The 15,858-nt window shown below is 43.4% G+C and overlaps 2 protein-coding genes across 7 annotated transcripts in view; both read left to right on the forward strand.

Moving 5' to 3' along the window:
• The window catches only part of LOC117060545 (synaptonemal complex central element protein 1-like), a 38,764-nt gene extending 25,453 nt beyond the window's left edge, over nucleotides 1-13,311 (forward strand). Inside the window, exons 8-13 of the mRNA XM_033172874.1 lie at nucleotides 2,929-2,992; nucleotides 5,418-5,478; nucleotides 6,386-6,500; nucleotides 7,789-7,878; nucleotides 12,440-12,538; nucleotides 13,187-13,311. Coding sequence (XP_033028765.1) covers nucleotides 2,929-2,992; nucleotides 5,418-5,478; nucleotides 6,386-6,500; nucleotides 7,789-7,878; nucleotides 12,440-12,497 — 388 coding nt within the window. The 3' untranslated portion in view covers nucleotides 12,498-12,538; nucleotides 13,187-13,311. The remainder of the gene's footprint in view (nucleotides 1-2,928; nucleotides 2,993-5,417; nucleotides 5,479-6,385; nucleotides 6,501-7,788; nucleotides 7,879-12,439; nucleotides 12,539-13,186) is intronic.
• A 1,884-nt stretch (nucleotides 13,312-15,195) lies between these two features.
• CXXC1 (CXXC finger protein 1) overlaps nucleotides 15,196-15,858 on the forward strand; it is a 36,813-nt gene continuing 36,150 nt past the window's right edge. For all 6 annotated transcript variants that reach the window (XM_033172868.1, XM_033172871.1, XM_033172870.1 and 3 more), the window contains exons 1-2: nucleotides 15,196-15,336; nucleotides 15,575-15,690. In XM_033172868.1, coding sequence (XP_033028759.1) covers nucleotides 15,211-15,336; nucleotides 15,575-15,690 — 242 coding nt within the window. In that variant the 5' untranslated portion in view covers nucleotides 15,196-15,210. The remainder of the gene's footprint in view (nucleotides 15,337-15,574; nucleotides 15,691-15,858) is intronic.

Consider the following 15,858-nt stretch of genomic DNA (forward strand, 5'->3'; position numbering starts at 1 on the left):
CCCGCCAAATTTGCTCACCAGTGCCACCAGCTTGCGTCCTACTGGTCCCGTGCGTACATCCTGGTCTTGCAACTGGCGCTCCTCTAGCCTCGCACTGAGCTTCGCCGCGTGCGTTTCCAGCTCCTGAATATGTTTGGTGAGGACATCGATCTGCTGCGCGGCCGCCACCAGTCGATCCCGGTCGGTGACTCCTCCGCCCGCGGCAGCACCCTCCGTGCTCATGGTGCCTATCCGAGCCCCCCATAGTCCCTCAAGAGCAACCTGCAGTGATTCCCGGACTGCTGTAAGGCTTTTCAGTGGTTGCTCATGAGAAATCAGGTGGACGCAGAACTTCTAAAAACTAAGTTATTTATTGTGCAGCTATTTACAGTGGAGCTAAAATAAAGACATCCAGCTCATCCCTCTGCAGAGTCTCGGAATGTCTGTTTCCGGTTCTTTGCCCAACATAAGAGGCGCGGGATCCTGAACCCCCGCCTCCCCCCTCTACGTCCTTCCTCTCTGCCCAAACAGGGCGACGGAAAGGGTTCCTCTCCCTCTCTTCCAGCTTGGTGCAGAGGCTCTCCATCCCTGCCACAGCCCCTGCTCCGACTTCCTGCCTCCATCTCCCCCTCCCCACTGGAAGAGCGATCGCTTCCTCCACTCGAGGAGGATGACGAGCTGCTCAATGGAGACGGGGGCTCCCTGTACTGCAAACGCCCTGGGATCGCTTCCCGCTGCGGCGAGGGCGGTTTCCTGACAATCCTTTTTGGGAATTTCCTTCCCCACTATTCCCAATAGAAAGGCTTCCGGTTTTTTTTTTTTTTTAAAGAAAAGTGTCTTTTAACACTTTTTTCATTTCATTATAAATTCCCCCCCATAAGTCTTTTATCTTGGGGCACGTCCACTACATGTGATAAAAGGTTCCTTCCTTTTCTTTACATTTCCAACATTTATTATCAGGTGTATGATACATTTTTGCTAATTTTACTGGAGTTAAATACCATCTATACATCATTTTCATCAGATTTTCTCTTAAAACAGTACATGCAGTAAACTTAATTCCTTTTTTCCACAACCTTTCCCAGTCTTCTAGCATAATATTGTGCGCCACATCCTTTGCCCAATCTATCATTACTGATTTCACTTGTTCATCTTTCGTATGCAATTCCAACAACAAATTATACATCTTTGAAATATTTTTACTCTGTATCTAACAGATCCAATTCTAGCCTGGATTTTTCCAAATGACAACCAAGGTTTTTATTATCCATTTTAAACATTTAATTAATCTGATTCAATCATTCAACTTGTCTTTAAGTTGATCATAAGACTTTAATTTAAATTAAGTTTACCTTCCGTTTCAATTAACAAATCACTATATTTCAACCACATGGTTTCCATATTCAGTCTTTTATGAGCCTTCGCCTCTAATGGTGAGATCCACCTATGTGTTTTTCTTTCCAATAAATCTTTATATCTAATCCACACATTAAACAATGCTTTTCTTATTACATGGTTTTTAAAGCCACTGTGGGCCTTTATCTTATCATACCATAAATATGCATGCCATCCAAAGACATCATCAAATCCTTCCAAATCTAAAACATCAGAATTAACTTTTGTTGTTCAGTCGTTCAGTCGTGTCCGACTCTTCGTGACCCCATGGACCAGAGCACGCCAGGCACGCCTATCTTTCACTGCCTCCCGCAGTTTGGCCAAACTCATGCCAGTCGCTTCGAGAACACTGTCCAACCATCTCGTCCTCGGTCGCCCCCTTCTCCTTGTGCCCTCCATCTTTCCCAACATCAGGGTCTTTTCCAGGGAGTCTTCTCTTCTCATGAGGTGGCCAAAGTACTGGAGCCTCAGCTTCAGGATCTGCCCTTCCAGTGAACACTCAGGGCTGATTTCTTTAAGGATGGATAAGTTTGATCTTTTTGCAGTCCATGGGACTCTCAAGAGTCTCCTCCAGCACCATAATTCAAAAGCATCAATTCTGCTCCAGATATATTGCATTAATTGCATTTAAGAAATTTTGACCAGTCTCCATATACTCCAATTTTTTCTTCGTGAAATTCCATGAAACATTATCAAAGGCTTTTTTGGCATCAATAAACATGGTTCAGAAACTGTAGCTGGTGCAGAATTTGGCAGCCAGATTGTTACTGGGGCAGGACTGTCTCAACATATAACACCAATTCTAGGATGGCTGCACTGGCTACTAGTGAGTGGATTCAATTTAAAGTGTGGTTTGAATCTATAAAACATATAAAAGTGTATGTGACTCAGGACTCCAATACTTCAAGGACTGCCTCTCCCCACGTAAGTCAATGTAATCTGAGGCCCTTCTTCATCTGATCCCTCCCTGGGAGGTCTAGATTGCAACATGAGAATTGGGCTTTTCAGTGGTGGCCTCCTGCTTGTGGAATGCTCTCTCCTGGGAGAGCACCATCTTTTTCTTTTGTAGGGGCCAGGCAAATACTTTCCTCTTTACCCAGGTTTTTGAAGGGTTTCAGGCATTAATTTGAAGCAGTTCAGGCATCTGCAACCTCTTATTAGATATGGGATCTATCAGACCTTTCTCTTATCTATATAGATATGTTTTTAGGCTTTATTGGTTGCGTTTTATTTTCAAGTCTCTTTGTGAGAAAAATGAGTAAGAAATATAATTAATAAAACAACAATATTCAACTTCCATATTCAGGACAGTATTATTCTGATTATCAAGTGTGGGGAGGGGGAAGAGGGAGATAGCTACTTGCTCTGCTTATGAGCTTGCTTTCAAGGGCATCTGAATGGTGCTTCTTGAATACTGAGTTCTGGGCTAGATGACCCCTTAGTGTGATCTAGCATAGGCAATTTTAGGTTCCTCTCTTTAGGAAAGTTATATTCTCACCATTAACAGTTTTACTCTGTTCTATCTTGTCCTATTTTTATTTTTCATGCCTTCAGACTGGAGTTTGAGCACCTGCTTAATGAGCTGATGGAGAAGCACAAGAGTCTCTGGGAGCTTTATGTAAGCGCTAAGTTTTTGTCTTTAGTATGAACTCAACTGCTATAGAGCCACTGCAGGATAAGTGACCTTCAGAAACGTTCATGTCCAAGTGACAATATGTGAATATAGTAGAAACTAAGAGTTGAGTCCCTGTATTCTGCCTTTAACTTTGGAAAGAGAGAAAGATCAAATGAACTTGAAACATTTGCGAACAGCTGGGAATGGAGGGCAGAGGAAGGAGCAAGGCAGCCTCAGCACTCGGCTGCATCCCATGTTGCCCCTGAAAGCAGCTAGCTAGGGAGGGAGGGAGGCTGGGAGGGGCGGGATCCTTTGCTCACAGCTTTTTTCCATAGCTCCAGTAAATGGGCAATTGGCATCTCTGAGGACTTGAAGGGCCAAGCTGGGAGCCCCCTGCCTGCCTGCTGCATAGCTGACTGTGGAGAGGGAAGAAGGGGCGGACAGGGGAAGAGAGGGGAGGGGAGGGAAGCTCACTTCAAATGTGTCAGGACGGAGGAGGCAGACAAAAGCCTCTGTGCATTTGCAGGAGAACTAGATAAAAAGGAGTGGGGAGTCCCCGCCAGCCTCCAACCTCCCAATAAGAAGCCTCCCTCTGTGCGGCTCGCTGGCTTGCTGGCAAGCTTTGCTTCTTTCTTCCAGCTGCTGGGCGCAGCCGTGGCTGGGTGGACCCACCGCCCAGTAGGAAGGGGAGCAGCACGGACAGGGTGCCGGCAGAAGCGTGACGCCTGGCCCGCCCCTCACCTTGCCTCACCTCTACGCTGCGGCTCCTCTGCCGGCCAGTGCTTTAAAAAGACCTTGGAGAGGAAGAAAAGCAAAGGAAGCAGCAGCCGCGGCTCTCGCTCGACCAGCAGCTGCTTTCTTTGCTTTTTTCCCCTCAAAGGCTTTTTTCAGTGCTGGCCGGGTGGAGCCGCAGAGGCAAGGGGCAGGTCAGCGAGTGTCACCCCCCAGGGTGGTACCCAGGGCAGCCCGCCCCCACCGCCCCCTCGCTCTGCCACTGGGAAGAAGTTTTATTTGTTCACAGATTGGTTGCCAGTTACTCTAGTGAACCACATTCATGCCTTGCTTTCCACAAACTGCACACCTGTGTCCACCGTCACTTCAGGAACTATCTCTCTGTAGCTTCCAAAAGAGCTTGCATCATGTAGGATGAGGCAACTTAAGATGTCAGACTGAAATGGGCTGAGCTGTTGCCACCTGAGCTCCAATGACACATGGGGCTAGCCTTTTGCCACTATAACTGTTATGAAGTGTGTCAAAGCTACTCTTGGCACACACTGATAGGATTATTGGATTGCTTATTGGTTACTCCAGAGCAGCAAGAACATACACAGAGATGGAACCATTAGCCCTATTCAGGTGTTTTGTAAAAGGTAAACGTAAAGGGACCCCTGACCATTAGGTCCAGTCGCGGACAACTCTGGGGTTGCGGCGCTCATCTCGCTTTATTGGCCGAGGGAGCCGGCGTACAGTTTCCGAGTCATTTGGCCAGCATGACTAAGCTGCTTCTGGCGAACCAGAGCAGCACACAGAAATGCCGTTTACCTTCCCGCCGGAGTGGTACCTATTTATCTACTTGCACTTTGACGTGCTTTTGAACTGCTAGGTTGGCAGGAGCAGGAACTGAACAGGAGCTCACCCCGTTGCGGGGATTCGAACCGCCGACCTTCTGATTGGCAAGCCCTAGGCTCTGTGGTTTAGACCACAGCGCCACCCGCATCCCCCAGGTGTTTTGTACTTACTACTATTAGTGTCTTGGGCTTGCCAATTGTGAGGCTGGCAGAAGGTAAATGGTGTTTCCATGCTCTCTAGCTTCCGTCATGGTGTCCCATTGCACCAGAAGTGGTTTAGTCATGCTGATCACATGACCCAGAAAGTTGTCTGTGGAAAATTGCTGGCTCCCTTGGCCTGAAAGCAGAGATGAGAGCCACACCCCATAGTTGAATCTGACTGTCCAGGGATCCTTTATCTTTACCTTTTTTACTACTACTACTATTAATAATTTTATTATTTCTTCCCTGTCCATCTGGCTTGGGGTATAAGGGGCTTGTATCATGGGCAGTAAGCAAAGCAGTCAAACCAGCTTCTCCTTCTTTACCACTCCCATCAAGTGAATATGTTTATGTTTGGGCTGCTTCCACGAAACAGCCATTTGGAATTTAAGTGGCCATGCCTACTTCCAATGTAACCTATTGCGCAATAAACCCGTAATGGGTAGCATTCCAGCTGTCTTAAAATTGCTTCTAAACATGTATAATAGGACAAATTTGTACAAACATGCTGATGAGTTGTCATGAAGCTTCAACAGAAATTCACAAACAAATGTGGAAGGATTGAACTTAAGACTGGAAGAATGAGAAATGGAGAGAAACCAAAACAGGCAGATTTGCCCCTCATTTCTCTCCCTTGAATTCTGTTTGCTGTATTTCAGGCTAGGGAGAAACCAGCAGTGGCTGACATAAGAGAGAAGAAGGAGTGTTTGCTCAGTGAAGGTGAGAGTCTGTGGCTTTTTGGAGACCTTCTAAGAGAACTCATGAAGCTAAAAGTTATCTTAAACACAATTGTTCTACAATATTACTTACTTGTATGCCATCCTTTGATTCCTCCTCTATTTCCTTGGATAGCATGGCAACTGTATTTGTGTGTGCTGTGCAGAATGTGGGTTAACCATTTTTAATGATACTTAACTGGAAGTGACTGTGAAATCATTAGTGTGAGAAGTGACAGAGCTCCTCACTTCTTCCCATGTCAAAACCATTTTGTGATCTTAATAAAAATATAAATTCATTCAGAGGCCAAGCATTCAAGTGTACCGTTCAAATATGGGCCTACTTATTGCTAAAAGGGTAGAAAACTGGCAAAGCTACCTCTGTCCTCTTCAATGGTGCCTCTTTTTATACTTAAAAATAAAATTAAAAACAGAAGTTTTGAAAACAATGAACTCCCTATCTGCTGTATGCAGCACTTTCTAGTCCCAGATTAGATTGGATTGGAGTGCAATTTCTCCTAAAACTGAACTAGTTAAATGGAGACAGACAGACAGACAGACAGACACACACACACACACACACACACACACAAGGTACATCAGTGTTCGTGTTTACACACATGATCTCCCTGGAGAAGCAGCAGAGGCTATGGTGGTGGCGGCAGGAGTGCTTTAAAGAGAAAGTGAACTTCCCTGTTTGGGAGTGGAAGAAAGCTACTATGCATTACTTGGGAAACAGATCCCAGGTAACTAGTGCTGAATAAGACTGTACTAGTGCAGTATTACAAAAAAAATAAATTTAAAAAAATCACTTCTGTTGTTGTTGTCTGGAAGTACCCTCATTTTTTGAGACAAATTGGACTTTTTTACCTTGATGTGCCTTTAAAAATCCCTGTGTAATATTTCCTCAGAGAAAATGATCCAGGAAAAACTGGCTCATGCCCAAGATGAATTAGATTTGATTAGCCAGTCGGTCTTCATTAAGGAGAGGGAGTTCCTGAAGAGCCAGGAGGCTGCAACAGCCTTGTGAGTATAGGCTAACCTGGATCCTCCTTTAGCATAATACTGATTAAAACTCAGTTAACCATGTGAATTTTATTAAAGGTATAAATGATCAATTTGCAAAGTGTGCTAAAGTAGGAAGAAAGCTATCTTTAAAAAAAACAACACAAATATGCATGAACCACAGGTGCACCTCACCCAGAAAGCAAGCCATGCCCTCATAAATGTGGCTCAATAAGCTAGTAATAATTCACCTGATTCAGTGATTTTCAAACATTCAACCTAGGAGCCCTTTCCACAACATCTTGACTGTGAAAAACTCCCTGCACATTATAGAACATTCTGGGGAAATCACAAGTCAAATCCAAATAGTATGCATTGCAACATACCGGTATATACATAGTTTCTTGTTCATTTCAGTGGGGCTTCCCCAAAAGAACATGGTAGATTGTGCTCACTTAAACACAATTCCCTGTCTTGTTTTCCTTACTGTCCCAGTATAGAAACTTAGTTCAACTTTTGTATATACCCTGTTTCTCCTAAAATAAGACATAGCCATAAAATAAGCCATAGCAGGATTTCTATGCATTTGCGAAATATAAGCCGTTCCCCAAAAATAAGCCATACCCCGAAAATAAGCCATAGTGACGTGGTACCTCCCATTAAAACAGCCTGGAGAGGCGTGGCTATGCAGCTTACCGATGCGACACGGTTAAAATAAGACATCCCCTGAAAATAAGCCATACTGTGTTTTGTTGAGCGAAAAAAAATATAAGACGGTGTCTTATTTTAGGAGAAACACGGTATATTGTAACTTGGTAGGTTTTGTAGTAACTAAGCCAGGGAGAAGGCTATATGGTAGCCCCAGAGAGGCATGAAAGAGGGTAGCCTGAGTCCTATGTCAGATTAAGAGCCAGAGGTTCTCCTGTTCTTGCTTAGGAATGCCTCAATCCTTAGCTGCCTTTGCAATTTAGGAGGCAAGGTCATCGAGGTTTGGTGGTGCCATTTCCCCCTCTGCAAGTGGAACTAATGTGGTGAAGGACCCACACCCAAATGAGGGTAAGATGTCAAGTACTTAAGCCATGTTGCAAATGAAAAATTACAGAATGCCTGCAGGTCAGAGATGCCTCACTGCAGGTCTAATAACTTGACTCCAATTTACAGAGTATAAATAAAGTATAAATAGGAGAAGACTTTCCCATGTGAGTTGGATTAGTGGAAGAGACCTGCTTCTTGCCCAGTTTTTTGTGCAGAAGTTAGACAGGTGGATCACTGGGAGCTGCACATCTGATTGCCTTCCTTTAATTTCCAGGAAGTTATTTCAAGAGGAAAAGAAGGCAGCAAAAGAATACCTCGAAGCAGTCTCTAAGTACCATTCTGATTTGAAGCAAAGATGTAGCAGGTGAGCAGAAGGGGGGGGGGAGTGAACCGAGGGTTCTAGTTCTGGGGTTCAGCTCTGAAAGATTCTAGGCCAGGAGACTGGAATCGAGGATGCTAGCTTAATCCTCTGTACTTGGAACATAGTGCTTGATTTTTTTTTAAAAAAGGATTTTGCTATAAAATGCAATACAAACTCTAGGCTCTATTAGTCCGGTCAATATACAAAATGACCTGGGCAAAATTGCAACATAAACGCTATTAATGGCATTTTTATGAGAATTGGGTGTAGAATAACATATAAAAAATTAGACAAAATTAAATGACAGGAACACTGTGAAATCGTGATTTCAAAATGTATCAATTGTATCAATTGATTGTATTGCTGTATCAATTGTATTGTATTTCGATTAGTTTTCTAAACTTAATTGTGTGTATCCTATGTTTTTTAAGTGTTGTTACCAAACATCAGGAGAAATAATACAAAGTTGTCATTGATCTAGTTATTAGGCTACATAATTTCTGTATTTAAATGTTTGCTAGAAACAACAAAGTGAAAGCAATGGTACATTGAAACAAGGTCTGGATGTGCTGTCACAGCCTGTAAAGGCGTGGAGGAAAAGAAGATAGCTGCAGGTCTCTGCGCCCAATATCATTCTACAAGCAATAATGTCAAATGTGTGGTTTGGATTTTTTCCTTGTTTATCGCTACGAAAATACAAATTAAATTCCGTTTGATGGTTAGCATGGTACAGGAGTAGAATCAATAAATCGGAATCTTCTCCAATCACAGTAGTAGTTTGGAACTGAGGTGATGCCCCAGCTGCCTTCACAATTTCAACATCAGCATCTCCTTCACCTAGTACAACAGTACATCCTTGTCTCTTCAAATGTTCAGCTATGAGAAGAATGATTCGCTGTTTGTTACTTTCATTGGAAAGAAAGTTGTCTTGTTTTAATATGAATTTAGTTTGCGGAGAGAAGTGTACTTCAGGGCTAGAGAACATAGATTTCCGACATTTGTGAGTCATATCTTTAATGGATGGGATGTTTTCATAGCTGTCAAAGACAATAATAGCTTTCCCATAATGACGAGTTGTAAAATTCGCATAAAAACATGCTATGTCATCATACCTGTTGTCTTTGTCCATGGAGCATAGACAGCATCTTAAAAAGAAGAGACATCACCTTGCCGACAAAGGTTAAAGCTATGGTTTTCCCAATAGTAATGTATGGAAGTGAGAGCTGGACAATAAAGAAGGCTGATCGCCGAAGAATTGATGCTTTTGGTGCTGGAAGAGACTCTTGAGAGTCCCATGGACTGCAAGAAGATCAAACCTATCCATCCTTAAAGAAATCAGCCCTGAGTGCTCACTGGAAGGACAGATCCTGAAGTTGAGGCTCCAGTACTTTGGCCACCTCATGAGAAGAGAAGACTCCCTGGAAAAGACCCAGATGTTGGGAAAGATGGAGGGCACAAGGAGAAGGGGACGACAGAGGATGAGATGGTTGGACAGTGTTCTCACAGCTACCAACATGAGTCTGACCAAACTGCGGGAGGCAGTGGAGGATAGGGGTGCCTGGCGTGCTCCGGTCCATGGGGTCACGAAGAGTCGGACACAACTGAACGACTGAACAACAACAAATGTCATCATATGTTTCATGCTTCTTCCATTTAAGGCAATGCAGCAGTGGACCACCATCTAACACGAATTGATCACTTCTTGGAACGTATTCGGTACCACAACTATTCTGTTTCTGCATCACATATTTTTTGATAACATGTACTATCTGTGGCTTGTCAGCCTTCCTGGGTATAGAGCATGATTTGAACAATGAATGTGGGTATGAGCACAATTCATACTGCAGCACTTCTTCCAAATTTAGTTCGCCTGTGTTAACAATGTCCAATAGCCTTTGAAACAGCAATGCTGGGTCAATCGTTCTTTCATCATCTCCAGGAATTTTCAGTGCAGCAGAGAACGCTAATGTTTTAACTTTGTCAGAACGCTTACATTTATATGCAAAAACTTCTTGGTCAATAAGTTTAGCTACAATGACCGTACCAACTTCTTGCAATTCATGCACATTAACATTTGCCAAATCTGCAGTTACACCTGTTACAATATTACGCAGACTTGACTCGGGTGTAAATGGTGAGAATGCCTGCAACTTGCTCAATACCAGTTGTGAATCAGCCTTGCACTAGATAGTTCCTTGTGTTGTTCACTTGATGAATATAACACATTGGTAAACTCCTGCATAGCTAGATTATACCCTGATGATACAGGCAATGATAAAGACCAAACTGCTCTCTGAACATAGTCAATCCATTTCCTCTGTTCAAACCCCCTGTAGTTTTAAGAGAGCGCATCAGACATTGTTCGATTACTAAATCAGAACCCAATCCTGCCCAGTACCGTTCACTTCTGCGTATCACATGAAATCCTTTTTCAAAGATTGCAGAAACAGTCGCATTTGTTGTTGGCAGCAGAATTATATTCTGCAAATATAGGTATGCTGATTTCAAGTAATTATGGTGACCCGCAGCTGTGAAAATGGGTAGACACTGATGTATGGCATCAATATGCATTTTCCATGAACCAGTTCTATCTGCTGTGATGAGTTTTCTAGCAAGATCAACCATATTTTGATACTCAAGCCATAGTTTATTTGTTGCTGAGTTTGCTTTCAGTTCGCTCTTCTTTGCATCCAATGCACAGCTTATGTGTATCATAGTCTGTGAAGAATCCACTTCTTCTATAGTTTCATTACAGGACACTAGTGAATCATACAGTGCAGAAGCTTCTTTTAAGACCTGGGGGAATTCTGAATGATCTTCAATTATCTGCGACATTATTTCAGCACTTAAGCATGAATCGAGAATCAAATGTCCACGAAAAGCTCTTGATACTGATTTCCCATTTAACATATGCACTACTGTATTTTCCCCATAAATCTCTTTTAGGATTTCTTTAAGGCTCGATCCTGCCATGAGTGTACCAATGGCCTGAAGAAGATTCATGAAAGTGTGAAATGAACAAAACAATAGAATGATGTCCTTGAGAGCACTACCATCACATGATGAATGAACTATTTGTGATGCTTTCCAAAAGAGTGACTGATCAAATGTTATGACAGTTGGTATATTGTGCTTAAGAGCTAAATCTCGTAGGTATGTTAAGGTAGACAGGATGCAAGTCATTTTAGTGGGCTTCATATCAATGATAGGTAGGAAAAGTACTGATGATTTCTCAACTTTCTGGTTGTTTTGGTTATTATGTATTAAGTGCATCATTCCAGACCAGCCAGGCATTGGTTGTTCAAAGTTCCTTGACAGTTTCCACAGCAGATCTACTTTGACATTTGTGGGATAGATATCAGGCAATATTTTAAACTTAATGCCTTTGAGAGTACTGGATGCAAATCGATATTCATGAAAGTTGATAGATGCAGCAGCTTTTAAGTCACAGCTCAATATATTCTTTCTTGGAATACAACGAGAAAAGGTTTTTGCTGGGGTTATTCCTGCTATCATCCCCATACCATGGAATGTGTTCTCACCATTCAGTGTAAGAATATTGTGATCAATATTGTCTGCAGCTAGAAGAACGTGACTGTTTTCAACATTTTCTGATATATCAACAATTAAAAAACATAGGATACACACAATTAAGTTTAGAAAACTAATTGAAATACAATTGATACAGCAGGTCGGCCATTTTGAAATCATGATTTCTCAGTGTTCCTGCCATTTAATTTTGTCTAATTTTTTATATGTTATTCTACACCCAATTCTCATAAAAATGCCATTAATAGCATTTATGTTGCAATTTTGCCCAGGTTCCAGCGTTTTTTTCTGTAGTTTGCCCGGACTATATACCTTATTTGTGTAAATATTGGGAATCTAAAAGGATCTGTGCAAAACTCAATGTTGAAGGATTCTTTATATTTCTCTCCTGGCTTTTCTGATGTGATTCTTCTTATCTCTTGTTCTGATGGCTCTTTGTATCTGGGGAAATACTGTGGGCTGCTTCTTCCATATTACAGTGGATGCTCGGGTTGCAAAAGTGATCCGTGCGGGAGGCATGTTCACAACACGGAGTGTTCGCAACCCGCAGCACCGCGTCTGTGTGTGTGCGGGTTGCGATTCTGCGCATAGTGTGATTTAGTGCTTCTCTGCATGTGCCGAAGCCCAGAAGTAACCCGTTCTGGTACTTCTGGTTTCGGCGCGTCCGTAACTTGAAAACGCGCAGCCTGCAGCGAGCGCAAGCCGAGGTATGACTGTACTGCTGCTTCCACTCTTTGGAAAGTGACAGCTGTGACTCCATTCACTATGCCTCCTTGAATATCTATGTTCTCAGTTACATTGATTCATTCCACAGCCTCGGAATGATCCCAACAAGATGTGGCTGTAGTCTGTAGCTTATCATTTTTTAAGACACGGTGAGTTACTGAAGCACTCTAATCTGTTTTATTTCTTCCTGAGGAAGAATGAACCAAAACAAATAGGATATTTTGTAGCCTTGTAACAGTACCCTACATATCTCAAATTTTGAGGACGGGTATCCTGTTTTTTTTTTCAGATTAAAAACAGAACTGGAAGAGATGGAGATGGAGGATAGTAGCAACAGTGAGAATTAGCTTAAGATGCTGAGTGCTGCAGCAGAGGATACAGAGTACAGGTTAATTTTTATGGACTCTTTAAGGCTGTTACTTTAAGGCTGGTTAGGACACTTCCCCATAGGAAGCACTATGTAAAGCAGAGGCAAAATCTATTGGGAGCAGGTAGCAAGTCTGGCACTCTGAAATAAAACCAGGTGAGAGAACAGATTATGAAAGGGGCAAAAGAGAAAGCCAAGCAAATTAAAGGCTTGGGGGGACTCTGAAATATCAAAGTGGATCATGTGTGTGCTTCTAGTGATTGCAAATGGGCCAAGAAATTGGTGGGATGTAGAAAGTAAAAGATGTGGGTTTATTGGAAATTATAAGAAATACAGTGGTACCTCCAGTTACGAACTTTATTCGTTCCAAAGGTCCGTTCTCAAGCCGAAACTGTTCTTAACATGAGGCGCGCTTTCACTAATCGGGCCTCCCGCTGCTGCCGCACGCCGGCGTGCGACTTCTGCTCGCATCCTGGGGCAAAGTTCGCAACTAGGGGCATCTACTTCCGGGTTAGCGGAGCTCGTTACCCGAAGCATTCATAAGGAGGGCGGTACGTAAAACAAGGTTCCACTGTATGGTTGTTCTTAGGCATGACTTAGTTTAATAAAGACATGCTATTAAGAATTTTAGAGATAATTCTCTCATTTCATCCTCCCATCCCGTGGCAGGTTCATGCGATTGGAAGGAATCTTGCTTTTAGTAGCAAGAAAAATGATAACCCCTGAGGAATGCTGGTACCATGCTTCACCCTCAACGTTTGCAAGGCATTTGTTAATAAAGTAGTTTGATGGATTCTTTGTTTAGTTCTTAATGTTCATTGCTGCAAAGATGCTTCAGCTGCTATCTCCATTTAAAAGAACCTACTGTTCTACAGTGGAGGGAAGGGTTCCAAAAGAATGGGTTGTCCCTCCTACTCACTCTTTTAGGCAGGATTATGTAAATTAAGCATGTTTACCTCACTGTGTGAGAATACAGCCCACTTTTGTTCCTTCTTCTCTAGCTCCCAATGCAGGTCACGGCATAGGACTGCCAACTATTTGATTTACTTCCAAGATTTTCTGGGATGTGTCTTTGACCTGTGGAGCAAGGGAGATAGATGCCATCAGAGTGGGATCTTCGAAAAAGCAGGATTTTCTCATTGCAATGTTAAACCTACATGTGTAGGGTCTGTAGAGGATCTGCCAGTGTAATCCTGCTCATCTGCATGTGTTCAGCCTATTTCACACATAATGGTGAGCCATGGCATGAAACAAATCATAGCTTACTGCCCATGAGAAACATGTTGGCTAGTGCATGTTGCTCAATCACCCACCCTCTTCTTCTTGCGCTGTGTCAAGAGGAAATAAACCAGAGTGCTGGCCTAACTCATAGTTTATTTCACTCTAGACAAAGCAGAAGTCAAGGTTTGTTCTTGGCTTATTGCTAGTAGTTTGTTGGGAGAGAAAAAAACTATGAGCACTGGCTTGCATATGATGCTTATTTTCTCCTGACACACAAAAAGACAAGAGGGCTGGGCACAACTGAGCAGTGTGCACCAGTCTGCTCCTTGCTTATAGTGAGCCATTGTTTATGGCTTACTGTGATATGCAAAGCAGGTAATCCTCTGAAGGGCGCAGTTATTTCTTTTGTTTGACTGTGACCTCTGCTCAAACAGGTTTTAGCAGGATTGGCAAACCTTGCAAAACCTGCTTGAGTGGTGAAATAATTGGGACAGAAAGATGCACATCAAATACAACAATGCCTCTATCAACTCTAAGGTTAAAAAACAAAACAAGACTCCAAACACCTGCCATGTGTAAAATCATTCTTAAACTCTTAAAAGAAATCCATACAACTCCACTCCTGGGGGGAAAATAAATTTTGAAGTTAAAAGTATGTGAAATTCTGTGTTCAATTTTTTTAATGAGATTAATTTCCTTTGACTCTTAACTAAAGCTTCCTCTCACCCAGTGCTCCTCCCCTGCAACACCTTTGCCCCTGCTGTCGTTTTGGCTGAAGGATGGATATGCTGAGCAGGATTCCTAGAATATTATTCCTGCCTATTAGTTTCAGAGATCAAAAAGGAACTAAGTGTGACAAGGAAAGGTGAAAATGACCTGCATAAATATGATCTGATCAAAATCTAGCTTATAGTATTGGTTTTGGGTAGCATCAATGAAATAGGAAACCATAATTATCTCATCTTAAGCACTGACAAATATTTAAGAATGGTAGAAGTATTTTAAAATCACAACCACTCGGTATTTTGCACTTGGAAGTGTGCAGTGACATCCATTAACAACCACACACTAGTGTCTACCAGCTTTTTTTCTTTTTTAAAAACCGAACTCAAATTATTATTATTATTGCTAAATTTGTATAGGCCCCTTGTCTGTAAATCTCAGGGCGGTTCACAACATAGAAATACAAGATAAAAAAACACAAAATAAGACCCAGTAACCTCCCTCCCCTGATCGCGATTGTTCTATTAATCTAGCCTGAGTGCTGCCACCATCAAAGATGGCCACTTCCTGTTCGAAAGCTGAACTGTGCACACTCCTTGAAGCGAACAACGGACATTTTTTGTCACTGGCACGCAGGAAGAAGGCAGCGCCCTCGTAAGAGGCGGACCACCGGCGAAGATTTCCGTCTTCGGGTGGCGTGGAAGAGGCGGCCATCTTTGTAAAGGGCGGAGGAGGCGCTGGAGACCCGGATGTTGTTTCTCCCCTTGCTCGGGCGAAGGCGGAAACGGAAATGGAGGGTGGGGCAGGGAGCGGGAAGGCGAGTGGGCTTCCTCTTCGCAGGCCCCTTGTCTTACTCCAGAACAAGGGAGACCATGGTGAGCGCGCGGGGCGGGGAAGGCGGCGACCCGAGAGGGAAGGGGGCTCTGGGGGCGTCAACTGAGTCAGCGGGGGGGGGGGCAGGGGGCGGAGGGCCGGCCTTCCTGGGCCTCGACTTCTGTGGCGGAAACAAGCGTCGGCTGCTTGGGACGGACGAAGCGGCTGTGGCAGAACAAGGAGGGAGCTTTCGGTCTCTGCAGCCCCGGTTAACCTTTCATTCTGTCCTTCGCCATCCAGGATGAATTTTCTGATCCCGACCTGGCTGTTCTGGGCGAGGAGTCCAAATCGGAGAATGGAGAAAATGCCCCCGTCTACTGCATCTGCCGCAAACCTGATATCAACTGTTTCATGATGTGAGTCTTGCTGGAGGGAGCAAGAGCCACGAGGGATTTCGCTGCGATGGGCGAAAGGGACAGGCTTAGCTTAGAGGTTTAAAAGGGATTGATTGCTCGTGTGCTGCGTGGGGCCTCGCCTCTGCATGCTGGACTTGGTGATTGGTTTGGGTCTTGTTAAGTGGTAGA

This window comes from Lacerta agilis, chromosome 16, assembly GCF_009819535.1.
Source record: "Lacerta agilis isolate rLacAgi1 chromosome 16, rLacAgi1.pri, whole genome shotgun sequence".
In the NCBI taxonomy this organism is placed as follows: Eukaryota; Metazoa; Chordata; class Lepidosauria; order Squamata; family Lacertidae; genus Lacerta; species Lacerta agilis.